The sequence below is a fragment of the Trachinotus anak genome, unplaced genomic scaffold (genome assembly GCF_046630095.1).
Source record: "Trachinotus anak isolate AG129_WGS33_773 ecotype Australia unplaced genomic scaffold, CSIRO_AGI_Tana_v1 ptg000004l, whole genome shotgun sequence".
NCBI lineage: Eukaryota > Metazoa > Chordata > Actinopteri > Carangiformes > Carangidae > Trachinotus > Trachinotus anak.
Genome location: NW_027273855.1, coordinates 15,973,733 through 15,999,755, shown reverse-complemented (window position 1 = coordinate 15,999,755; position 26,023 = coordinate 15,973,733). Strand labels below are relative to the sequence as shown.

The window sequence follows — 26,023 nt, the reverse complement described above, 5'->3', positions numbered from 1 at the left end:
CAGTGCGCTGGTGGGTTCAGAGACAGACAAGTTTGGGAGGGTGGGGGGGTGGGGGCATAACTCATCAGTGTTTATACTGCGGCCTTAGTGCTCTTTCTTAACACGCTGCATATGTGTGTATGTTTCCCCCTCCCTCTGTGTGTGTGTGTTCTTACAGTAGTGTGACTGGAGCTGTGTTACTCATTCTGTGACCCTCACCTCTCTCTCTCAGATGACAGGGAGCTTTAAACAACCCAGCTGCTGTATGCATGTGTGTGTCTGTGCCTGTACTTGTCTATAACTGCGAGGAAGGGGAGCCGTGCACATGTGTGGTACAGTGCAGTACCCCCTGTCTTGTTTGTTGCGCCTTGGGGAGACACTGTCAGGCATCTTAGCAGCGATAAAGGCAGAAAACAAACCGCTCCTTTATGGGAATGAAAATCGCTGGTCGCTGCTGTTAGGATCCCGGGAGGTTTAGGGTCAGAGCTCACCTTATTGGTTGAAGCCATGTAGGCGGGCCTTGTGCCAGACAGCTCTAAAGATTGGCAGAGGCTTTGACTAATCTGATTTGGATTGTGTTTTTCTCGCATTAATGTGAAAGACCAAGGTTACACAGGAAAAAGTACGCTCACACAGGCACTTGAGCCAACATGGGCACACATGGAGACACCCAAGGTAATCCAAATGGGAAAAAGCTGCTGGTGACATCATAATCATCACTGACACCCCACGAGGCCTTGTTTATTGATCCATTGTATTTTTACAACAACAGGAATCCGCCAACCCCTTTCAGATACTCAGAAGGTGATGCAATGGAGCTGGAAGTGAGAGAAGACAAGACCTCCACTAGATCTTCTCTCAGACTGTCGGCAGTTTGTGCTTCAATAGTTCATCATTTTAGGGAACATGCTTATTTGCATTCATTCAAAGAGTTAGATGAGAAGATCGATATAAGTCTAAGAACAGGAGCTAGACTTGGGATATGTTTAGCTGAGTTTAGCATGAAGAGAGTGAAAAATACACCTGCCAACACCTCGAAAGCCGTTGTATTTCCATGTATCCTATTTGTTTCATCCTTACATGACAGAAAATATCAAAATGTCAATTTGTGATTTTAAGGGGAGTTAAGTCAGATCTGCTGAATATTTTGAAAAACAGCAGCTTCTTAATCTGCCCAGTCTTCTCTCCAGTTATAGTGCACATTGCCAGATATGGTCAGTGAGCACAGTGTTGGTGTACAAGCACGATGGCACCAAACTTGGCAGCCTCACTGTGACCTACACGCTTCTTAATTCTTAATTCTTAATTTTTTGAAGAACAAGAAACAATTTTTTCATCAGTCAGCCTCAAAGATGTCGGTAAGCACTTTGGAGAGAACCAGGCTTTCTGTTTCCCCTGCTTCCAGTCCAGTCACATGAGATTAACATCAATCTTCTTATCTCACCTTCCTGGACAGAAGGCAAATAAACAGATTTTCCAAAATGTTGAACAATTGATTGAAAAGATATTATACTGATTTTAAATTGTGTCTTTTAGATATCGCTTTTGGCTTGACAAGATAGTGTATGTTTTGAGAAAAAAGTTACAATATCTTCATTTCATTTGTGTGCACTTACACACACACACACGCACACACACACACACACACACACACACACAGCCACCTGGTCCCTCTCTCTCCCTCTCTCTGTCTCTCTGTCTGGGTCCCTCTGTCTCTCTCCCTCTCTCTCTGACTGGAATGCAGCGGTGGTCGTCTGGTCCTGCTCATCTCTGGGAGCAGTCAGCCGTCTCTGCACGTCCCTGCTCCCACTCTAAACATTTGGCTAGTTTTGGCAGATTTGTTGATTTTTGTCCCCTCGTATTTTCCCCCTTGTTGCTGTAAAACTGATACATACTCTTTCAATTAGACCCCCCCCCCCCCCCCCACTAGTCAGAACACTAGTGTAGGAGGGGGGGTGAGCAGAGTAAGTGGGTTGTATATTTTATTAGTGAAGTGAAAACACACTCAACCTGGCCAAGTCCTGGTAGAACCATCTGCTGTCATGGACTCTTCTTGGGAAGCACAGCTCAAGGTTAGCATGTAAAGTTTAACATTCTTGCTAAAGCCCAGGATTAGCATGTAATGTCTAATATAACTGCTCAAGAGGAATATTGGAGTTGACATGAATTTCCCAACAAGACAGGCATACAAATTTTGTTTGTGGTGGGTATGGATAAATCCTATTTTACAGATTAAGATAGATAAAGGCTTTAATCCATGGAAGCAAATAGAAGGAAGTGGGTAATAGGTAGAGTTGGCATGTGGCTGCAGGTTAGCTGCTACAGGTTAGCATGGAGCTAATCCTACCTGAGGTAGCCAAAACTTGGACCTCATAAAAATGCATTTAACTCACATTTAGAGTTGAAACACAGATTTACCATCTCAACTGGCTTTGCAGTAAGCTTACTAAATGAAGCCAGAGCATGTGTTTTATGTTGGAAATAGACATTTTCCCTACCTCCTCAGTTGTAAATAACACAGTCTTCCAAGGCCGTAAATAATAGTGTCACTCAACCATGCCCCATTCTCATGTCCTCTGCTTGCTCTCACCACAGGCCTCTAGTACTGCCTAGCCAGGGGCCCCCCGACTTTGTGCTGCACCTTCACACACTCACAATCAAGGAACGGCCATAAAATGCCCGTGGAATGTTCCTGCAGAGCTGGACAGTTAAGTGGTGGAAATGCATGATCACAAACTAGAAGCGCTCATAATGGATGTTCTGGGAACAGATATTAGTAGGCTCCCCATGTTCTTGCTAACAAAATACATCACACATAAGGACATGAAAGCACAAATGTGTGCACGGACACATACACATGCACCACACTGCACTTAGGGGCAGACAGTATTGATGGTTCCCTCGGGCATCACACGGACGCATCTGTTTCTGTCCCACTGAGTCTCCACACTCATAATTTCAAGTAAGTCATAACACAAATTATAAACACATATCCTTCAACCGTGACGCCTAGGAATAACAACATGGAGTGCGCTGAGCTGATTTAGGGGAGGCTGGGACTCTTAAATCTTTACCTTTGCTCCTTTCTTCTTTGCTCCTTTCTGTCCTTCGACAGCCACTCCACCTCTCCTTTTCTTCCCTCTTCTCTCTCTCATGCAGCACAGGTAGCAGTCACTCTTCTCTAACACATACTTTCCCCTGGTCTATTGCCTTCCTATCTTGCTTTCCATCTCTTCTTTTCTTGATTGTTTTTGTTCTTGACCTGTTGGCTCTGCTGTGCTTTCTCTACCCCTTCACAGCTACAGAGCACATCACGTCACATCTTCCTCCTTTGAATTTGTTTCACACAAATGTATGCGTGTGTGTGTGTGTGTGTGTGTGTGTTTATGTTCACTCTTGACCCCATCTTAACCCCACCGTCACCCAGAAATCTGTCTGGCCTGCCCGTCTCCCATCTGCCCTGTGATATCACAGTCCTTTGACAGCAGCCCCACCTCAAAGATGTCTTCATCAAAGTTTTCCCTCCTTGTTTTTCTTTCCTTTGTCCTGAATTATGTTCTTCCGCCTCACGTCTCCTCACCCTTCTCTTCTTCCACTCTTTGCATTCCATTTTTTCCTTTCCATCTCATCTCTGCTGACCCCCCCCTCCCACTCTCACCTCTCATCGCATGGTCATGTACTTTAGCCATCCATCTCCCACCTCTGTAGATCCAAATGTCTCAATGTGTCCCAGGGACCATGAAGGTTCAATTGGAATCACATGTTGTAGTCCAGCGGAGGATTTCACCCTGTATAAATAAGATGTCAGTCCAGCTTGTGCTATTCTACAGAGCCTCGCATGTGCTCTCGCAACACTAAGATGAAGTATGAGACATGTGAGATGTATCTATATGCATAGCTGTTTATGTGAGCATCATGTTTATCTTATCAGCCAAAATATTGTTATCTCATAGCGTGGAAAAACTAGAATAGATGAGTTAAGGGATTTATTTGTCCTTTTATTGGTGTGCCTTTTGACTTCTCAGTGCATGGGGTCTGACTTTTATGAAGACTAATCACAGGTTTGTCATGAAAAACCATTTCATTGTCGCCCTTTCAATTGGACAGGAAATGAAGATAATCCTTTGTTTGTCCAAGACACGCCAAGTCTAAGTTAAGCAGGGAGTGAGACAAGAAGGGAGGAAAAAGAGAGGCCTCAACCGCTCACGATGAGCCAGCAGATGCAGTACAAACATTTGTCTTTGTGTGTGTGTGTGTGTGTGTGTGTGTGTGTGTGTGTATGTGTGTGGGGCGTGTGTATGTGTGGTGCTGGTGTGCATGGCATGTGTATGTGTGTGTGTGTGTGTGTGTGTGTGTGTGTGTGTGGGTATCAGATAGATGAATCCTGTCTGCTAGATTTATGTGCATTGCAAGCGTGTTCTACATCAAATGCCAAATGGCTGCTCAAATTAAATGTGATTAAATACTCCAGCGTGATTCAGGTTCAAAGACTGTTAGTAATATTAATCAGCACACACATGCACACACACACAGACACACACAGACACACACACACACAATGCACGCACAATCACTGATTGAGGATGTGGGAGACAAAGTTTACAGCCTGGCTAATCATAATAATGCCCCTTTTTATTGTTTTAGGAAGACATCACTCAGCAGAAACCTGCAGTGCTACTCAGAGAGCAGCCACAAGGAGACAGCGCCGTAATCTGCTGTGTTAATTTAGAGACTGGAAGTGATTTAGCTTTAGCAGTGAACCGTGGCAGCCACTTTGGTGCAGGGGTTTCATTCAATCATGCTCAGAACATCCCATGGTCAATCAATCATTTTGAGCTGGGAAGTCTGTACCTGTGCTGAGGAATGCAGGTGAGATGGATGTGACAGTCATGTCTTCACAGACAGCAGCATATAGTATTTTGGGGTCATAAATAGACAGAAAAACTGTAATTATAGTAATTTTTGGGTATAGCTTCCATGTAGAGGTCAACAATTGCAGCAGTCAAACAGAGAGAACTTGGGTTTTGTCTTTAGCACGGGTGGACTGGGAGGATGTCACAGCAACACTCAGTGGAATAAACAAAGTATGAATCAAGCACCAAAAACCACATCTTTCATCAGTTCATTTAGAAGAGGCAGCTTGATGAATGGGAGTGTAACTATCCTTGATGAAGTGACTCAGTGGTGGTCATAGGGAGATGGATCTCTGTTCGGAGTTTTGAGATACGTACACAGATAAAATAAACCTCCACTTGTACTGGGGTGGGGGGTTAGTGACCCTAACCTTTTACCGCACTCTTTTCTTACACCAAATTGACCCTGCACTTCATGCATCACCCTCTTTGATTGCCCAAGTATTCTAAAAATGCCTCATTCGAAACGGTGACTATTTCACTGAAATAGACAAAACAGTGTAATCATTCCCTGTATATTTCCAGTTACATTCTGACTTAAACAAACAAAATTCTCAAGTTGTGTTTGCACGCAGTTAGTCCCAAATGAAATAAGAAAAAAATGTGGCTATGAGACTACTGGGGTGTTACTCAGTGTTGTTGAGTTTCCATGTCTGGCAGTGTGGTGTAAAGAGGGCCATCCTGTGAGTAGGTTAGGGCTGTAAATCTGACACATTGTTTATGAACAGCGATACATTGTGCCACATTCCTTGCCCATATATGACTGTGTGCCTCACCTTTTCACTCTGTTTAGAGTGTTTAGAGATAGAGTAATGGAATTGGGATACCATTGACTAAAATGTAAAAATTCATCATTAAGTTTGGTACGCCATGGATGTAAAATTTGACTGTGTGAAGAAGGATTTAAAAATCTATCACACTGTTGTTTAATCTGTGGATTTTAAAAAAATGTGTATTTATTGATGGGTTTTTAAAAAACTTTAAGAATTCTTTTAACTTTTTTACATTGTGAATGGACAGGTCAAGAAGAATAAACCTGCAGTCTAAAGCACTTGCTCTGGTACAAGTCCAGTGTAGGTCTGTGTGTGTATGTTTGTGTGTGTGTGTGTTTGTGTGTGTGTGTGTGTGTGTGTGTGTTCCCATTACAGTGAGCATTAAAAGGAATAACAGTGGAGGTGTGGGGAGACGAAAAGTGTCACGCTGGTCCTGCTCTGTGATGAATGGTGTGATTAGCTGCTGCGATCCATGTCAGGATACACATGCATGCACGCACAAATTCATGCACAACATGCGAGCACGCACTTGAGCACACTTGAACACAGAGGGGCCTATTAAAGGCCTTGAATATGGGAGAATCCAGAATCCAGATGCGGCGTGCAGATAATTGTACTAAAAACACCAAATGTTGAGTCCCAGACCAGCAGGACTTTATTCTGAGTTCGGCATGTTTATTTTCACAATTGAGTTATTTCTGCAGGGACTTAAATCATGGAATAAAAACACTCCAATGCAGGTCAATTTTTAATTGAGTCCAAAGTGTATTTTGAATGCACCCTCCCTCCTCCTCTTCCTCTACCCCTCACCTCACACAAACCCACACATTACCATTACCATACTGGTTTAATGCCCTCCTAATTTCAAATGCGATTTAAGAGTCTGGAGTTCAGCCACGTTATGTTTATCCAACTTAAAATACCTTCAGTACCTAAACACTAGCTAGAGCTTGAGACTCCTACGACGGTTACTCAGAAGAACTTTGTAGAGACAAAGACCCTTACATAAATTAAGACGCAGTCTGCTGTACATATAAATGTGTTTTCCTAGGTTCTCCGTTTCATTTTTAATCATCTTTTTACTGTGTGCTTGGGGTCAGTGGCCCGAGTGAAGGAGGTGTGTGTAGCTAACCGTGAGAAAATGTTTGTGCTTCTGAGTTAACAAGAGTGGGCGGATAACACAAGTGTTTGTCACAACAGTGGATTCGCAAGATCCTGCCTAATAGTCATCACCAATCTGCTGCGCACAGACAGGTTGCGTAAGGCATCCTCTAGAGTCCTGGGGGTGTAAATGTGTGCATCTGGTTGTGTGTGCATGATGACGCTTGGGTGGTGTGTTTCCTCTGCACCTGTGGACAGTCATTTGCTGTCCCCCCCCTCACCACACATACACACACTCACATACACACACATACACTGTGGTAACTAGGGGGGTGACAGAGGAAAGATGTCATATCCTCCTCAGCCTACTCTATGAGGCTCCATTACACTATGACATTACCATGAGTCACACTGAGGTACCACTAATACAGCACTTAGCAGACCACTTCAAAGATGTCTGCTTCTTTTCTGTGGAATCTCTGTCTGAGTTTAAGGAGCTCTGGAATGAGTGAGCTTCCTCTGGCATCTGCATACGTAGAAGCTGCAGCTGTGTCATCTGTGTCTCTGTCCACCTGTTTATTTTCCAACTAAAAACAAATATTTCCTCATTCTAACTTTTTTTTTTTTCGCTCGGGAGAATAAATATGTCTTGCTTTCAATACTTTGTCCTCTAACGATAACCTCCCCTCCTTACCTTTTGCACCCTGTGTTCCACATTTCCCCCCTTCAGGCAGCAGGCCTTGCTGGCAGCCATCAGTGAGAAGGATGCTAACATTGCCCTGCTGGAGTTATCCTCCTCCAAACGGAAGAAAGCCCAAGAGGAAGTGATGGCTCTGAAGAGGGAGAAAGACAGGCTCATGCACCAGCTCAAACAGCAGGTACATCCACCACATGCGACCACAGGCTATTTATACATGCATATAAATGATGAATCAAATTTACAGCGCCCCTGGTCTAAGAGGTTGGCTGGCCTGCAAGTGAATCAAATGGAGCTTGGCCTTGTGGTCACTGTTGAGGACAGATTTTGGATCTGTGCATCAAAGCAGAATACAAATTCAAACCTGCTGCAGATGGTGAAGCCTTGGCTGCATTAAAACAGCTTTACGGGCAGACTTTTGAACTTTAAAACCAGGAAAAGATAGAAGTTAATGATTCCTGGTAGTTAACAGAGTAGACTTCCCTGCTTCAAACCACACTTACAGCGTTCAGTCATCATAAGCCAAACCAGTCAGGCAGGAGCTGTGATTCCAAATCCAGGCACATAAACACATGGTGATACCTCCTTTCTTAACAATAATGTTGCAATCAAAGCTATTAGATGCACTCAAGTCACAGACATGGTTAGTATCATTGGTGAGTCACCGGCGGACTTTGCTGTCTGGCGTCTTCTGGTCAAAGACGAGACAAAGATCCCAGCACACAGTCACACACATACCTACGCGCACACACCTATTTCCCATGTTGCCTTGGCTCTCAACATGACCCAAGGCTGATGAAGGTATGTGGGTCATTAAGGTCTGGTCAGACCACATCAGTGACTGAGCAAACCTGAATGCTAATGATAATGAGGCAACAGCAGGGAGTCGAAATGTACGATCTCCTGAGTCACAGGGGCTTCTGGGAAACATGGTGCATTTAAAAGTCAACAGATGCAGTGCCTGGGTGTGCATTTAAGTGTGGACCTATGTTTGCTCGTGTCTCGTAAACGGTAAACAGTTCCTAGGGGGTGCAATTCCATTGAAGGAATTTCAAGGAAAGCCTATTATCTGTTTATCGCCATTGGATGCGTCATGTTTTCCCGTTGGGTAGCAAGCAGTTAAAGTCCACCTGATGATGTGATGAGCTGTAATTGCCACAATGTGGCCTGTGGGGCTGGAGCAGAGCAGCGAAGAAAATAGGGAGAAAGAGGAGAAGTAAAGAAAGTCAGGGATGCAATCAGTGTGAGCAGCACATACTGTACATGCACTTTCTTTGTCTCTACTTTCTTATACATGCAACCCTGGTTTCTTAGACAGTCTCCAGGCACAAATACATACAGTATAAATCCATGTAACTGCTGCTGCTAAGTGCAGCTATGTACCAGGCAGTGCTGTGGCCTCCAAGAAGAAGGGCCCTAAAAGTGCAGGCCTGTGTCATCCATTAATGTTAAGGAGGTTGTAAGGTAAGTAGCTCCTCTTTGCACTACTTGGGTTCCTTCCATTCCAGAGAATGAGCTCTCTGGAGGTTACGTTGCTCGAATTGCTCGAAATGACACACACCGGCTCTCTGTCTTCTGACCCACTGACACACATATTAGGATATGTTGCCTTCCCTAGGTCCTCAACAGCCAATGGCGGAAGGAAACTGACCAGGAAATGCCAAAGAATTATGGGACTCAGAGTCTCTAAGGAGAAAGCTGATCTGTAGACAGCAGATAGATTTACAGATAGCAGTGCCCTGTCTGACCTCCCCACATCCCTCCTTTGGAAGATCTTGTGTGTGTTTGTGTGCACAAAGCAGGCGGTCTAAGACAAACTTTCCTCTTTCAGTTTGCTTCCCTTTGAGGCATAGGCTTTCTTCAGCACAGACAAACACACATAAACAAGGATACAGCCACACACTCACACAAACACACTTGAAGAGTATAGTGTTTAGACTTCATGAAGGGAGAGTCAGAACAAATTCCTCCCCATGTGGGAATTCTCTGAGTGGTCCCATCCTAGTGATGGATGGCCAAAGTCAGCAGTGCTTTGAAGCTGGAGAAAAGATGAATTTCGTGTGCCGTTTTCTGTGACTTTCTCTCTCTCTTGCATCATTCTTTCACTGTCTCCCTTTCATTTTTGGACGAACTTGAACATCCATCCTCACTCTTTGCTGAAAAGATGGATTTTGCGTTCTCAGACGTGCCATTGAGAACAGCTTATGTAAAATAATCTGGCTGCTCAAAGCTGGGTCAGTATGTTACTCTGTTTTTACTGGGTTAACATGGTAATGTTGTACACACACACACACACACACACACACACACAGACCTGATTAAAGGAGTATGAAGCCTTCCCCAGCTGCCTGTTTGTTTAACGCCTTTCTTGTCGGCCTCCTGTGTCCATATGTGTTAAAACAGCTCTGCTCTAATCAGGACGGGCTTGTGATTTACTGAGGGCTTGGACTGAGGTTTGGGATGCAGCTGTAAGCACAGCAGCGGGATCATCACTGCCATGTTTACACCAGCCGCTGCACTTTGATACACATGCAGACACGCACGCACTGAGCAGACATACAGTGCAGGGCAAATCTTTTATGGTTAGCGGTGTCAGTGAAAACCTCTCCTCTCCTGTCTTCTCATTTTCCCCCAGTAGTGCCACCTGTGTCTGTTCCAGGCTGCCTGATCTACAAGCAGGCCTGGAGGCCATTACTGCGCTGTTTACTCTGCAAAGCCACTAATTAACACTAATTAACACACACATTCCACCTCACAGACATTTTATGTGTGCACACCTTCTTCACACATGCACACAGGAATATGTCTGTAAGAGCAAGGTGAGTGTGTGTGTTTTTGCATGTGTGTTTGTGCAGACGTCTGTTTGAATAAACTGGATGGCCACATTTAGGCTGTCCTGACCACACAGTCAGACTCTTCCAGAAGCAATTCATCACTTCATTCATTCGTGTTTGTGTCTCAGATCATTAAATATTAAGTATGTGCGCGCACGCACACACACACACGCACACAAACGCACATTCTAGGATGTTTGGCTTCTTATGCTACCAGATATGGTTGTACTTACATGAACTGGAATAAGTAATATGGTTCTTATTAGATTAGCAGTATGGACTAAACACACATCGGCCTATTTGACCCTCATCCACAAATTAAACAGCACCGTTAAGCACTGGAGAAGAGTCTGTGTGGAAGCACCTACACAATGCACTGTGCAGCAGTTCAGTTGTTACGTCAGCTGTATGCTATATGATAGTTATTGTCCTCAATGACAGGAGTCAGCTCTGTAACTGTTGCATTGAGGCTAGCCCCACCCAGTCACACCTGCTAGTGTCGACACCTGAGGTCATGGGGGGCCGTACACTTCAGCCTAGCCTTTAACTGCTCTAACCACTGGTCTGGTGCCTGTCTGAGCCCTCCTCCATCCCTCACTCTTCATCTTTATCTCTGTCTGTCTCTCTCCCTCTCACCGTGGTGTCAATGTTCTCGCCTTATCTAAAGCTGCTCTTCTCCAATTTAAGCTAATTGCTAACCTCTTTAATACTAGCCACATCCTCTCCTGTGATCCTGACTGGCTCGTTTCCTCAGTCATTAGGCCTCAGCTCCTTATCTCGGCAGCGATGTCCCCAGGCCGGTGACTACTGTAACACCATCTCCCTCCTATCTCCGCAGCTGACTTAGGCTCTTTGTCTCTTCCTGCCACGGCTGTCTCTCATTTAAACAAGGAAAGCCGCAGCATTTTGGATGAGAGATGTGTGCATGTCTTTCACTCGAATCATCTTCATCCCGTACACAAGTCCACCTCCCGCTCTGCAGTCATGTCCGCCCTCAGGGGAACTATCTGCAGTTGAGGGAATAAAGCTGAGCCTGTCAATATATCTGCACCCACTCTGTCTCTGTCTATCTTCCAGACAGCTGGCCTCACTGGAGTTAGGCTGATTGTTAATGTTAGTCAGCCTAAGCTGTTATCTCTCTCCAAAGCAGTGATGTTGGCAATATGACAGCCACAAACACTCACACAGATGCACAGACACACGCACAAACAAAGGACACATAGTCTTACTTAGCCATTTACAGGCATGCAGAAAGATGCATATTTGAGTGTAATTTTAATCAGCGACATCTAAAATGAGGTTGCTTCACACAGGCCAGAACGCCTGTGGCCTTGGGCTACATGAAACACTCACTAACTGTTCTTACCAGGATTTGTCTAATCCAATTAAATGATAATCTGCTATATGGATGACATTTGACAGACTTACGATATTTTCATCAGGCACTCCGACTCACTCAATTTATGACCTGTCAAGTGTGGTTAGCGGCATTTTTTTTTATCATCTATGATGGCTTTCAACATGCTCCCCCCTCATCCAAGAATCCCTCAGCCTAATCATTGTAAGAACATTTTCAAGAAGCAAAAAAAGTAGTGGAAAGGCAATAAATGGTCCAGTGTGTGTGTGTGTGTGTTATAACAATGTGTACACATTTTCTTGTTTATCTCCTTTTTTCAGACTCAGAGCAGAATGAAGATGATAGCAGATAACTACGAGGAAGATCACATCCACCCCCAGCATCATCCTCACCATGCTCACCACTTGCATCCAGCAAACATGCATCACCGAAGTCTGCCAAGAGGGCCCCTACATGGGCCCATACATGCCAACCACCGACCCCCTATGGACCAGGTAAATATGAATGTCACACACTCACCCACGCCAACCAGTTCGAAGCTTGGGCTTGTTTACACAAGTTGTCATGTTGTAGCCTCTCATCATCATGCTTTTAAAGTTAATGTAATTTCATAGCTGTCATCCCCACCACCAGTCAGTTGTGGTCGGACACAGCAGCATAAAATTTCCCGTCTGTCTTCTCCCCATCTCTTCTCCTTCAACCCCATTACTTCCTGCCGATTCAGTTATTCCTATCATTTAGATAAAAGGCCTGAAGGGTGAAGCTGCTAAATGAGTGTTTTTGATCAATGGGGTTTGTGTGTGATATTAGTTTATATATCATTAATCTCTCATATGAGCTCCTAGACTCTGTCTAAGTATCATATGCAGACTGCCCTGAGGACAAACTTAATTTGTCTGTTTGAAGACAGCTGAAGAACAAACTGTTGTTGTTATCAGCACAAAGTGTTATTGTGTGTGTATGTGTGTGTGTGTGTGTGTGTGTGTGTGTGTGTGTGTGTGTGTGTGTGTGTGTGTGAACATGTACACATCCAAGTGTGCATAGACATGTGCATGCTTGTACACGTGCCTCTGTAGAAGCACATGGAGAGGCACACCTGACTCTTTGTTGATGCTATGTACCCAGATGAAATCGCTAACGGGAGAAAGCAATCTTCAAAGAAAGACAGAGATGATTTCACTATCTTTCCGTTAGCTGATAAAAGCTCCTTGATTATTTGAATGCAATACAAACCCATCAAAGCTCTATTGTTGTCAAGAGGCAGTGATTTGGGGGGAGTTTCCAAACTATGAGGATGAAGTGTGTGTGTATGTGTTTGTGGAGGTTTAAGACAGATACCTGGGGATTTCCACCTGAGTCCAAATTCTCACATCTGTTCTATTTAATACGCACTATTACTTGTTTCTAGACTTAATAAATGTTTCTGAAATTGCTGCCTAAATTGGAGTCAAACATGCACTGGGGATTCCCTGTCCTGAATATCTCCAAAGCACACACCCATCCATACAAGCACACAGTCATATCAATGCATCACTCCACACATACCTTAGCAAAATGTAAGAGGACAGAATCACTGCCTTTTTACGCATGCGGAAAGACTCTGTTTTAGATTCCTAAAAGAATGTGTGGGTCTGGGCTTGATTGACATCCATATGCACACTTTGCACTCAAGAATCTCAGACACACTTGAGTTATAGATTACAGTAGAGTATATTTATGTGCGCATTTGCATCCTTTTCAACTGTAGAATGAATCTACATCTAATTTTATGGCATTCACATGCTTTGGTATATGGACATTTTGAGTGAGGAAACCCTTGAAATCACCCTGTAATCTGACAAGTACGACTTTTAAATTCTTGCTGTGTAGTTATTAGGTTATGTTATGTTATGTTTTACATCTGACTTGCTAAAATAATATTTTCAAGCTATTAAGTCTCAGTATTGTTCTGTTGTATCGCAGAATACTTGTAACCACAGTACGCTTCATATTAAACTCTGAGCTGCGGGGGGTCACTTTTTAGGATCACACATTACTCCCCTTCACTCTGCATTTATAAATATCTTTCCCTCAATATGGCTACACAGCACTGTTTTACTGCAACAGTGTTTATAGTGTTTGACATATGAAACAGTAGCTCTCTGCAAGTGATATTTCAACTTTTTAAGCGTGACTGAAAAAGCCAACAAAAGCATTATTAGTATTGCCGGGAAATCTTGTTAAGAATGTAGGGAATAACAAAATAACTCATAAATCCATGCCAATTGCATGAATTATACTCTATTAAAGTTGAATTTTCAAGGAAACTGTGATGGTTCAGACTTTGCATGCAACATCTGGGAAAAGATGAAAGTCGAATAGGTTTCAAAATGGGCCAGAAATAGAAATATGTTAGATAAAAGATAACTTGCATAGGAACAGAATGTCCAAATCAAAGATGAAGGTGTCATCATCCTCTTCTGTGCACAAACTACAACCAAACCGATCTTGTGTCAAACACACACGCCACAAAAACAACCAACAGACCCTGTTGACAGAGGTCAGCCAATCTCCTCATGGCTTTTCCTCATATCTGATCTTTGACCTCATTGGGAAGTTCAGCAGAGGTCCAAGCCAAAGCCTCCAAGGTGTGTGTGTGTATGTGTGTGTGTGCACTGTTGATGGGGGATGTCAGGTCACACAGTCTGGATGTCCCTGAGGTCCCTGAGGTGAGACTGTTTTCTCTCCAAACACAGGACTTCACATCTCCTTTAATCTCCCTCTTTCATCTAAATATGATTAATCACGCTATTTGTTTTTCTTGAACACTTTGTTCTGTCTTATTTCTATTACTTTGCCTCCTCTCTTCCTTTCCCTGCTGCACTCATGCCTCTTCTGTCTCTTCTTTTACCCCTTTAACATCGCTTTTCTTCCTGGTGTGTTTTCTTCCTACCCATGTTCTTCCTGTTCATTACTCCCTGTCTCTTTCATTCCTTCCCTCAGTCCCTTCTCTCCCTCCATCTTTCCCATTTCAAATGTAATATCCAAGTGTGGCCAGACCAGTGGTTCAGTGCATTGCCGGTCCAGAAACGCCACTTGAAGGATGATTGATGATGATAATGATAATGATGATGAAGAAGGTCTGCAGGCTCACCCTGTAGACCGCAATGCCTTTCCAAGATACAGCTAGTGCCATGAATAACATAACAGTGACCACACTTTTTTTTTTTCGCATTTGCATTTGCGTGTGCTCAGATACAGATACGCACACACTGCATGCACACTCTACTGGCACATTTAAAATGCGTAAGCACATATGAATGCACTGGAATAGTGGACACATAACACAAACACAAGAACACACTTAAGAGTTTTTTAAGGATCCAAACCACATGTCACATGTCAAGCTCATAGCTACAGTTAGTGGGTCCATCCCAATCCTCTAGCTACACTCCCCGTACTTAATCTGTGATGAACTTAGTCAGAGGCACAGGTGAAATCTAATTGGAGGAGACAAGGACAGGAAGTGGATTTCGCCTCTTGAGATGCACCTCAGGTCTTTGTCTCAGCATGGAGTGTGTGCGCTTTGACGGGCATATTGCGTTCATGTTGTTCTCATTTAGCCGTGCCAGCACCACTGCCAGATACTTGGCAGCAACCTCAGAAGGAAATAGAAAACAGACATAAAGTGTTTATCAGAGACAGAATTATACAACCTTTTCTTTTTGGTTGTTATTATTTTTTTCTAAGCCTTAGCATGCTGCCTGCTTCAGGTTTATGAGAAGTAGCACATGGTATTTGGCTTGTTTGTGTGTATATGTGTGCACCTCTTTGAGAGTGTGTGTGTGTGTGTGTGTGTGTGTGTGTGTGTGTGTTTAACCTGGCAGAATGAGTGGTTATAGGTCTGGCTCTGTTTACAGGGCCTGTCACAGCCATTCAATCCATGTTAGCATTTAGCATCTAGCATGCTCCATTGAAAGGCCATTATATCTATAGCTTAGCTGCTTAGGTGTAGCCTACTGAGTTTACCAAGCCTGTCACAACCATTTAGTCCAACCAGAGCCACTGTGGACTGCAGCCAAGTCCCTTTTTTTTTTTTGCTCTGGTGCGTTAGCATAGACTCTGCTTTGCCGGAGCTGAGTTTAGCATTATGTAGGCAAGGGCTTGACTATAGTGAGCTGCCAGCTCATGCAAACCATTGTAACGTAAGTGTCTGAGTGAATTAGCCTTCCTGTTAGCAGGGCTGTTGTCTGCACAGTTTCAGCCTCAAGGAAACCCCTTGTGTGTTCAGTTATTGGTTCCTAACAATCACACTGAGGAAAGCTTTTCATGATATCATCACAGCTTTTCGAAATGAGGAATATGAACAGGATTGTTTTGATTAAAAGCCACATGGGACTAGGAGGACCATAAGGTTGGACAATGAGACTCGACTTGTACAGGGAAGGCATTTTTTGACACATACTGGATGTCTGTATAAGTATATCATGTGAACTGATGGTTAATGGATGGATGGTGACAATGATCACATTTCCCCTGTTTTTTCTCACAGGATGATGAAGAAGGAATATGGGCATGATTACCAGCACCATGGGAACCCTGCATCCATTTGTCCATAGTAAGTTTCTATTACACAACCATTTTCATCTTTCTTGAGTAAATTTAGAGTTTATATACTCCCTGCCAGTGTGTAGTGCTACTCCAGATATTTTAATGATCTTTTACACAATAGGCTTGTTCAATGGGCTCGAGTAACCTTTAGCTGGGAACACTGATGGTACCACAATAACCACAGCATTACCCAAATCTGATGGAAGAGAGTGTAATAGAACCCGACTCCTTTTGCAGTTGCTTATGTATTTCAGTCGACTACAGAGCCTCAGTTGATTCAGAGGTTTATGGCTGGCTTTCTGTGTAGTGCTCATATACTTGTCGTGCTGTGGCTATATAGGTAACTGTGTGGTATTAGACCTATACAAACCCAGCAGCTTAAAGCAAGCATACCAGGGCCCAGAGGTGATAAAAATGACACGGTGAGAAAAACCAGAGATGGACAAGTCTGTCTCTCCACGCCCCACTTTTTCAGTTGTAGTAAAGTTTTACCGCGCTATCCCACCCCGTTGTGTGCCAGTGTGTGGGGTATTTAATTACAATACAATGCAGAACAGTCATGAAGCCTTTTTTTTAAGGCTGCGAGCTGAAAAAGCATAAAATGAAGAATGCAGAGTCATAAAGGATAATTCCTGTTTGGGGGGTTTTATATCGAAGCCCCCCCATAGACTCAGGATGTCTTTGAACATAGATGTGCGGAAAGAGGCCTGTGCAGGGAGGGTTATGGTTTGCTTGGAACTAATAGAAGTGTTTGCAAGTCAAATAGAGACAGAGAAAAAGAGATATTTATAAATGTACATGAGAGACGGGAGCGAAAGAGAAAGAGTGAAGGGGAAAGAGAAGGAAAGGGTGCTTATGTATTTATGTGGGAGTGAGAGAGAAAACCAGGCAGCATGGTATACTCATAGTTTCCAGTGCATCTCATTCTTTTCCCCCAGTAATCCACAGGTGGACCATCACAAGCAAAATCTGTCTCTAACCTCAATGACTTAGTAGTTGTGCACTTTGCCCTAGCGCTGCTTTTGGGATTAAGAGTCCTGTAGCTTGTGTGTGAGCAAATGGTTTGTCTTACAGCAGTGAAAAGCTTTAGTGTGTTTAGCTATGATGTTTGTGTGTGCAAGTGCAAGTTTATGTGTGTGCATGTGAGTATGTGTGTGCAAGAGAGCATTGCTGAGCTATACAGTGCCGGAGCAGCCCACATAGCCTATAATCCAGTCCATGTGTGCTGAGAATGCAGTAGTGTCAGGATTCACCATAATGAAACAGACCACACTGCCCTCTTTCTCCCTCTCTTTCCATCTCTCCATCTTTTTCCATAACTCCCGTTCTTTCCACCTCTTACGTATATTCCTTCAAGGTAAACCTACAGTTGGACCCGTGACTAGCCTACTGCTTCAGTATCTCCAATCAGATATCATGATGGTGTGTGTATGCACATGTGTGTATGTGCATGTGTATTAGTGCTTCTTATCCCAATCTAATAGAATAAGCCAGGCACATTAGCCTTTAGCGCAGAGTGGTGTTGTGGCTAGCGATATCAGTGCTGCTCATCTATCCACTGCTGTTATTCTGGCAGTGCACAACGCGAGCGCAGCTAACGTGTATTAGCCATCCTCTATGGGAGAACAGATGGGAGCCATTTAGCGGTGTGTAGCTACAGCACAATAAGGCCAGACCTAATCCCCATATCCTGTCCCTGAGTGAGCCCTCCCTAATATGAGCAAACAGAGATGACAGCACCGATAGACAAATAGCCGGGGATCTGTGTGCATGTGTGTATATGAGTGTCTTTGCAGGCATGCATGCATGCTTTGAACGGTGTTTCTTATGGTTAGCCTTGGCTCCCAGTGCTAGGCTACATTTTGAATTCCACACAAACCTAAGTGCTGAGTTTGAGTTGGCAAGTTTGAGTTCCGAGCGTCCAGGTGTGGATTTGTATTGGTTAGCCATGGCTCTGTCTAAGGGGACACTGGACTCTGATTGGCTCATTGTGGTTGTGTATGTCCTGCTGTTGATTACAGAGGTTTTGTTTACCCTCTTGGCCTCCCAGACCTCAGTCCTAATGAAATAAGAATGTCCTTTTGGACAGAGAGCACAAGAGAAGGGGGTTGGAGGGAAAAAGTAAAGGAGAATATGGGGCCAAAGGAGTGAAGCAGAGTGGGGGGAAGAGGTTTTCTGGAAACATTATGCTTTTATCCCACCGTGAAGTTATTTGTACCGAATGAAGCGAAAAGAAGCTGAGAGGCTTTCCAAGTGGGGACAGAAATATGTTTGTGTACGTGTGTGTGTGTGAGTGGGTGCATGTGCTCGTGTGTGCATGCAGGAAGGAGTGAGGCCTTGTTCAGGTTAAAACAAGTCAAGAAGATGGCTTTCATTTGCCCATGCTGTGTTTGCACTGAATACAGTGTTTGTGTGTCTGCATTGTGTTTGCCATTAAGTATCCAACTTGTGTATGCACAGCTTAAGAAAGTCTAGAAAAAGGAGTCTTAGGTTCAGTGGGAAACTGAAATTGGACAGCAGGTTCTCAATCCCACTTATTATTCTAAAAAACAATTTAACTGAAGTGCCACAGAAATTTTTGTGCTTGACTCTTAATTGCTTGTTTCTATTTGGTTCTAACTTCAAGTCCAAGGGCTCCTCGCTACCAAAACTGACCTGACAACTTATGTAACTCTTGAACCCAAACTACAGCAACCATTGAAGCAAAGCAGGCAGGAAACAGTGAATTTTGTTGACAGGACGATATATTTCCCCACCAGCGGCTGACTGTGGGAGGCGTCTGGTGGCCTCTTTATTTTCTGTTAGGAGTTTTGTGGGGAACTGGAAGACTGATAGGGAAGCTTTGCACAGATAAGCCCTCTGTTAGGTGCTCATCCTGTTGAATGTACACATAGACTTCAATCAGGATTTATCCTGTTAAAACCAAACACAATTTTTCCTCACTTTATACTGAGCTGGTACTGAAATGAAATATAGGATAGAATGCTCTTCATATTTTTTTTTCCTCTGAGGTTTTGTCTGAAATTTGTTTTTGGTTATCAAAATTAAATGTAGCTATAAAAGCTTCATAAAATTTCTGTAGATTTAAGGACTTCTTAAAGGTTGGAGGATGTGGGTGTTTTTATCATGATACATTCTCACACAAACTGTAACTGTGTTTTTTTCACTGTTGTTGGGTAAATATTCACTCTGCAGTGTAAATATGGAAATATGTCTACATCCTCAATATTTAACTAGAACTGAGTCAGTACAGTCCATAACTGCATTGCAACAGAAATAACAGCAAATACCGGCTGTTACAGGTGACGTAAGTTTTCTGTAACCACAGTTCTGCAGCTGGGATCACATCAGTTTTTGCCTGCAGCAGGTGAGATTACTCTTCATTGTGTTCCCTTATCCTCAGGTCGGTAATGAAACCTCAAAACACTCACTCACAGACTTGATACTGAAAAAAAAAAAATGATAACGATATTTTGTCTGTGGGAAACTACATGACCTTTCAGTGTCTACAGTTTTGCAATTATGGTCATAACAGTTTACAGCTCTGACGCGTCTGCTGTTAATGTCACTGTGTTCACATTACTTTTAACAGTAAACAAAATTCCATGCTTTAAATATCAACTTTACTCAATTATCAATGGTACGTTTGCCAGCGGCATCTTAAATGGTTGAGCAGGCCCTGCCACTTTATCTGCCCTGTGTACCAGGGTGAATCTCTCTATTATCCCACGCTTTGTTTATTACAAGCTGATAGTCTCCCAGTATCATGTCCTGTTTTCAACACAACTCAGGACATATTCATTAATGAATACGTTGGTGTAATTATGGATTTTCTAGACATTCCAGTGTGAATCCAAGGCAATGGTTTAGTCCTAATTCAGTATTCTACATTCTGTGTTGTGTTTGTGTGTGAAAATGGAATTAGTTGGAGAATAGTCCCTGGCCAGACATTGGACATATGCAATCAAAAAAAGCAAACTACAGTTGTACAATTTAAGTGACTACATTTGCTGTTCTGTTTGGCCTGTTATATGAAGCTGTCAATTACTCCACACTTTTTGTTTTGAAATTGCATTTTTATTTGATATAAAAGTTCAAAATACATTTTTACTTTCTGGAACATACAGAAACCCTGTGTTTAGGCTGTGGAAATGCCTTTCAATTCCAGTATTATACATATATACATGTATGTACTTTATGTATATACATATTGAATTCCAGACTGTAGTCTAGCTACCCACTGAGCCAGTTCCCACAATCCCCAACTTCCACCTGTGTGTGTATATGTGATTGTGTGTGAACATGTGTCCACATGTACACGCACACTTGTGTGTGCATTTGGCTCATGTTTGGGTATGTGGATATGTCCTTGCACACATGCGTAGCCATGCTGTGCCACATGTTTTTTGGCGACTAGTGAACCACGGCTTGGAGGTCAGTAGAGGTGTCTGACAGAGGCCATCCCTCAGCCAGCTGTCAGCATCATCAGTCTGTGAGGTCAAAGGTTGTTCCACCAGGTTGAACATGAGTGGAGAGAAGTCAATAACTCAGCAACACCTGAGCACTGACATCTGAGTGAGCTGCATGTTGTTATCGATTTCACTGCGCCCTGAATTATTTTGTAACCGCCCTCTTCTTGTGACGATGCATGGTCCTCTCTCCATCTTTAAGAGTGCAGGGATTTGAGAAAAACAATTATTGTGGTAGCATTCACATATAAGTGGTTTTGACAGCTCGCCTACTGTATATCTAATAGTGCAGGGGGCTGCAGTTCTTGAATCCTAAAAAACTCATTATGTGAAAAGTAGAAATAAAAAAAATGGATATTGTGCAACAGAGTAGAGCAATGATTTGGCATAAATGGCACAAATTACAAAACCAGGCTTGTAAAAGACATGACACAGGAACTCAATCCCAGTTGTCTCCACCACAGCCTCATTTGTGCACTGCAGTTTTACTGTGGCATCATGATTGATTTGACAAAGACATATTAGTGTTTAAATGCCATGCACAATATCACCTTTAAGTAGTTAAATGAAAAGCAGCAATAGAGTTGCTTTGTCATTGTCAGCATGTGAAGTTGCAAACAGACAGCACCCACAGACAGAGGAGGGGGAGGTGGGTGAGGGAGGGAGGGAGAGAGGGAAGGACTGGCAATCACTGTGAGGCAGACAAGTTAAATCATGTTTTTTTGTGGTTTTCTTGAAGTTGTATGAAGGAGAGGACAGTTAGACACCTGATGTGCAGATCATAAGGCGGTTTGTCTGGGTAAGCTCCCTTTCCCCACCCACAACACACTCATTACACACGCCGAGACCCGGCCACACACACACACACACACACACACAGACACACACACATACACATGCAATCAATCGCTCGTGCAAGCCTGCAGATGTGCAGGAACGAAGGTAGGTTTTGGAATTCTAGTTCTGTTATCACAGGTAAATCCCTACTCATCAGTGCTCATCCAAGCAGTGGAAATTAGAGTGTGTGTGCCCATCATGTGCGTGCCCTGCATGGGCATCCGTTACCTGTTGCTGACCTTGAGCATGGAGATGATGGTAGCGAGGCCTGTCGTCTAACAGTCCATTTAAGAGTGACAGGCCTTGCTGTCATCCAGCCAGACAACTGGGACCAAAATGGGATACATCCTACAGCCGCTGACGGTGGCCTGAGTCTGCATCCTCTTGCAAGCGTAGTGGGGTCATGAGCTCATGCTGTCCAATGCCCCAAGGTTATTTTAGCTGCACTTTTTAAAATGAGTTTTTCTTTAATATTATTTAAGGATTTCATTTTATTAGCACGTTAGTTCCAGTATGGTTGTGGAGGCACTGACTTCTATTGACATCTCCAGTTCAACAAATAATTTCAGTCAAGCTCGTGTCCTCTTCTGAGTGCACTGACCTCACCAGCTTTATTAAAGCATGATGCTACAATGTGGTGGTTTAGTGTTTTTCCAAATTGTGCTGGTCTGGCATTGTTAACTATCTTTTAGTCATGTGTCTGCTCTTTAAAACACATGATCATGTCGGCAGTTGAGGGCAGCTTTGACATTTGTTGGGGTTTTTTTATTCAAGTGCACAAACACATCTGCCAGAAGACAATAAGCACTTACTTTTGTTTCTTTGTTATGTAATTGAAATGACGCTTTAGTGCTTTCTCATTTATGACCACTAATTCTCTGGCCTGGGTTCATAATCTCAAACATGCTGTCCTTTTGCAAGTAACATTAACCCTTCTAAAATGGGCTCATCCTGATTGGCTGGGTATATTCACGAAAATGTACATGGCATGACTTTTTAAACTATTTAATTACTAACTATTTAAACATCCAAAGTACAGATTCAGGACGTCAGTAAGGTGAAATACTTGTACTGAACCACCTCATCCTCCCCTCTCTGTCTGAACATGTCAGGTGTGATTCAGTCTGTGTCTGTAAACTCCTCTATGCTTTGCTCTCTGTGCAGAAATGGCATGGTGAGCCCACAGTCATAAATCAGTACACCTTGAGCTGGCTGTCGCTATTTTTCACCTCTTGCTCCCTCCTTTTTTTTTTCTCTCCATTTTACTCTTTATCAGTTGTTTCCAAAGCTTCTTCAAATGCCATTGCCACAAGACACATGCAAGTGTTTTTGTGGTTTGCTCTCAAAGACCCAGAATATTAGAGATGCAGATTTAAATGTTGTGGTGGGAATGCATGATGTTGAGGTTGAATTTGGAAAATGGACAGATTGATTGAATATTTTTGGCAAGCTTTTACTGGTTGTGTGTGCGTGTAAAAGAGAAATCAAGAAAGAGTGAAAGAAAGAGAGAGAGAGCCTGGTGGGATTATAAGGGTGTTTTGTGAGCTTATGGAGATGGCAGCATACAAAGCCCTTCCCTCAGGAGAAACTTGCACCTGGGGAGGCACTTGTGAACATGTGAATGTGCTTGTGTGTGTGTGTGTGTGTGTGTGTGTGTGTGTGTGTGTGTGTGTGTGTGTGTGTGTGTGTGTGTGACAGAGGGAGGGAGAGAGAGAGAGAGAGAGAGAGAGAGCAAAATCATTGTGTATAAGAGACTTCTCAGTAGGATGCTCTGTAGGTCAGATCCCCTGTTCAAGCTGGATTACATCCCAAAGAGAAAGTCTGAACATCCACAAAGACTCACTGATGGAGGGAGGCATAGGGATTTGGAGACAGAGAAAAGGGAATCACAGTCTTTTCACTTTAAACCTGTTATTTTCTTCAGACTTCCTGTGCTCTCCTCTCTCTCTCTCTTTCTCTCCCTCTCTCTCTCGCTCTCTTTAACAAACACGCACAGACAAATGCATGCACACACACACACACACACGCACACACACACACACACACTAAAAGCACTAAAAATACCACACAGCCTCAGGTGTTGGGTAAGGACTCTGTTGTTCCACAAACTGTGTTTTTAACATATAGACCCACCCCTGGGCTGCCAATCAGAGACGTGGCCACTGCTCTGAGGCAGAGAGTGATATCCAGGGGCAGAGAGACGGAGGTGGGGGCTGGAGGGGTGCAATTGCCACAAACTAGAAGACTCACACCTGCTGACTATAATATATTATCATAACTGTATTGCACCACTCACTTAAAGGATGTCACACCCTGCAACATACAGCAATTCTGATGCCTCAATGCCCGCAAATACAGACATACATAGCCTACATTTAAATGGCCTAATAGAAAGCAAACATTTATGATCAAGATTGACACTCAAGGAAACACTGTGGTAGAGAAATAACACTACATGTATTTTAATAAGTAATAGCAGGAGGAATTTCACTATTTTCTTTCCCTATTCTCGAAATGTCAGAGCTGCTATCTGACACTCCTTGTAGAATTGAAGAGGAAAACTAACAGGAATTTACCTGTTTCCTCCCACTGAAAGTCATCCTAGTGTAGAGTCAGTGGAGAGGCTTCATACAGTAACTTAGGGCTATCACAGAGCTACTGTAATAACATCAACAACCTTTGGACTGCCACTCAACATTAAGGGCCGACCACTAATCAGGCCTCATATAACAGTAGGCTGCAGTTTGTTTCTCACGCTAGCCCAACACTTTCCCAAAGGTTGTCCCTGTCTAGGAAACCTGTAAAAATCGAGATGTGCTGTGCGGCCATTTGTCAAAACAACAACGCACTCCTCCATCATTGATGCCTTGCAGTGTAATTAGTTGCGATAGCTTTCTTTTCCTCAGAAGAAGAGTCGCTGACATTTTATATCAATGACCTTTTCAAACCTGCATACTGTTTGTTGAACTTGTGCTTCAAATCCCAAAATGGGTCACAGCCCTGTTGCTGCAGGGTACCCATATGACATGGGCAGTAAAATGTTTTAAAGCCCCTGAGTCTTAAGGCTACAGAATAAACTTCTCATTTGGGCCCCTCGCTGAAAAAAAGTGTATCAACCCCTGGCCTGAGCGAAAGTTAGTCCAACAGTGCGCTGTGTTTTCAGCCAGGTTGTTTTCCAGTGAAACCTTAGAAATGGATGCCAGAGTGGCCTCTCTTTCTGACACTAGATCAGCTCAGACAAGCAGATTAGTGCTGTAGCTGCTCTGTGTGTCCCTCACAGCTTACTGTATGTCACTGCTGTAATCCTTGTAATCAAACCAATGGGTCAGGCTACTTTACAAGGGTGTCTTTCCCATACATGTATGCACTTATGCTCGCACGCCCACATGCATACAACTTACACATGTGCAATAGAGCTCCCTCTCCCTCTCTTTCTCTCTCTCTTATCTGGGCTTGTGGAAAAGCCACACTTGTACGATGACATTCAGCACAGGATTAAAGCCCATGTAAGACCCTCCTCATCTTACACTGCCGCTGCCAAGAGGGGATCTATACAACCACACACTCTCATGCAACCCTGTACACACCCTGGCAGAGACGCAACTGCAACACACACACACACACACACACACACGTACTGTAAGCAGGCAGGCGCCAATTTATTTGTGTGCACGCACACTCACACATTCGCAAATCCCTGCACCCTTGCTGCTTAGTATGTTGTCCTCTCTTTACTCCTCAACAAACTCAGTGATACACACAACCATGCACACACACATATACACACTGACATCTTTTTGTCCCTCATCCCACAACTATCCTCCTTGCTTTTCTCTCTGGAACAAGGGTATCCTTGCCATGAATGAGCCCAGAAACCAAGCCCATCTGTCTGCAGTGGAATTGTGGCCCCCCACCGCCGCTGCTCACACCCACACACACACAAACAAACATACATGGACACACACACACATACTGTAAGTGGTAGTGTTGCCAGGGTGGACAAAGAGATGAACAGTTACAGTAGAGAGACGGGATGGAGATTGGGGGTAGATTGAACACAGACTCCCTGGGTTTTAGTCGTACTAAGGCCAGACACGGTCAGGGCCTTAGTTGAGATGCTGCTGTATATCTAGGTCACTTTGTGTGTATGTGTCTGATTTTTTTTGTGCATACCTCCAGGGGTTAGTTGGCTGGATCTGGAGAGGATTCTCATTGGAATGCATTCTGATTGGGCTCAATGACGATCTTTTCGTGATTGGTTGTTTATCCTGGGGCTTCCACTTTGGGGGTCATTTTGAATCAGTGCATCTCTTTCACTCCCTCTCCATCTCTCTCAGTTTCTTTTCTTCTCTCTCTCCATCTCAATATCTTGCAGAGTGCCGCTGGCTGCGTGTTTGATGTGAGTGTGTTTGACGGGCTAAAACAGAACCAGCAGTGGGATGTTCGGTGTTTCTGCTGAGCTCAGCGATGCTC

At 43.6% G+C, this 26,023-nt stretch overlaps 1 protein-coding gene across 14 annotated transcripts in view; it reads left to right on the top strand.

Annotated features, from left to right (window-relative positions):
* LOC139620643 (ERC protein 2) overlaps nucleotides 1–26,023 on the top strand; it is a 151,983-nt gene that overhangs the window by 101,010 nt on the left and 24,950 nt on the right. For 13 of the 14 annotated variants that reach the window (XM_071476375.1, XM_071476377.1, XM_071476372.1 and 10 more), the window contains 3 exons: nucleotides 7,497–7,644; nucleotides 11,975–12,148; nucleotides 16,186–16,251. In XM_071476375.1, the coding sequence (XP_071332476.1) occupies nucleotides 7,497–7,644; nucleotides 11,975–12,148; nucleotides 16,186–16,212 (349 nt within the window). In that variant the 3' untranslated portion in view covers nucleotides 16,213–16,251. Of the gene's footprint in view, nucleotides 1–2,574; nucleotides 2,892–7,496; nucleotides 7,645–11,974; nucleotides 12,149–16,185; nucleotides 16,252–26,023 lie in introns of those variants that run through there. The other variant, XM_071476383.1, reaches the window with a different exon arrangement.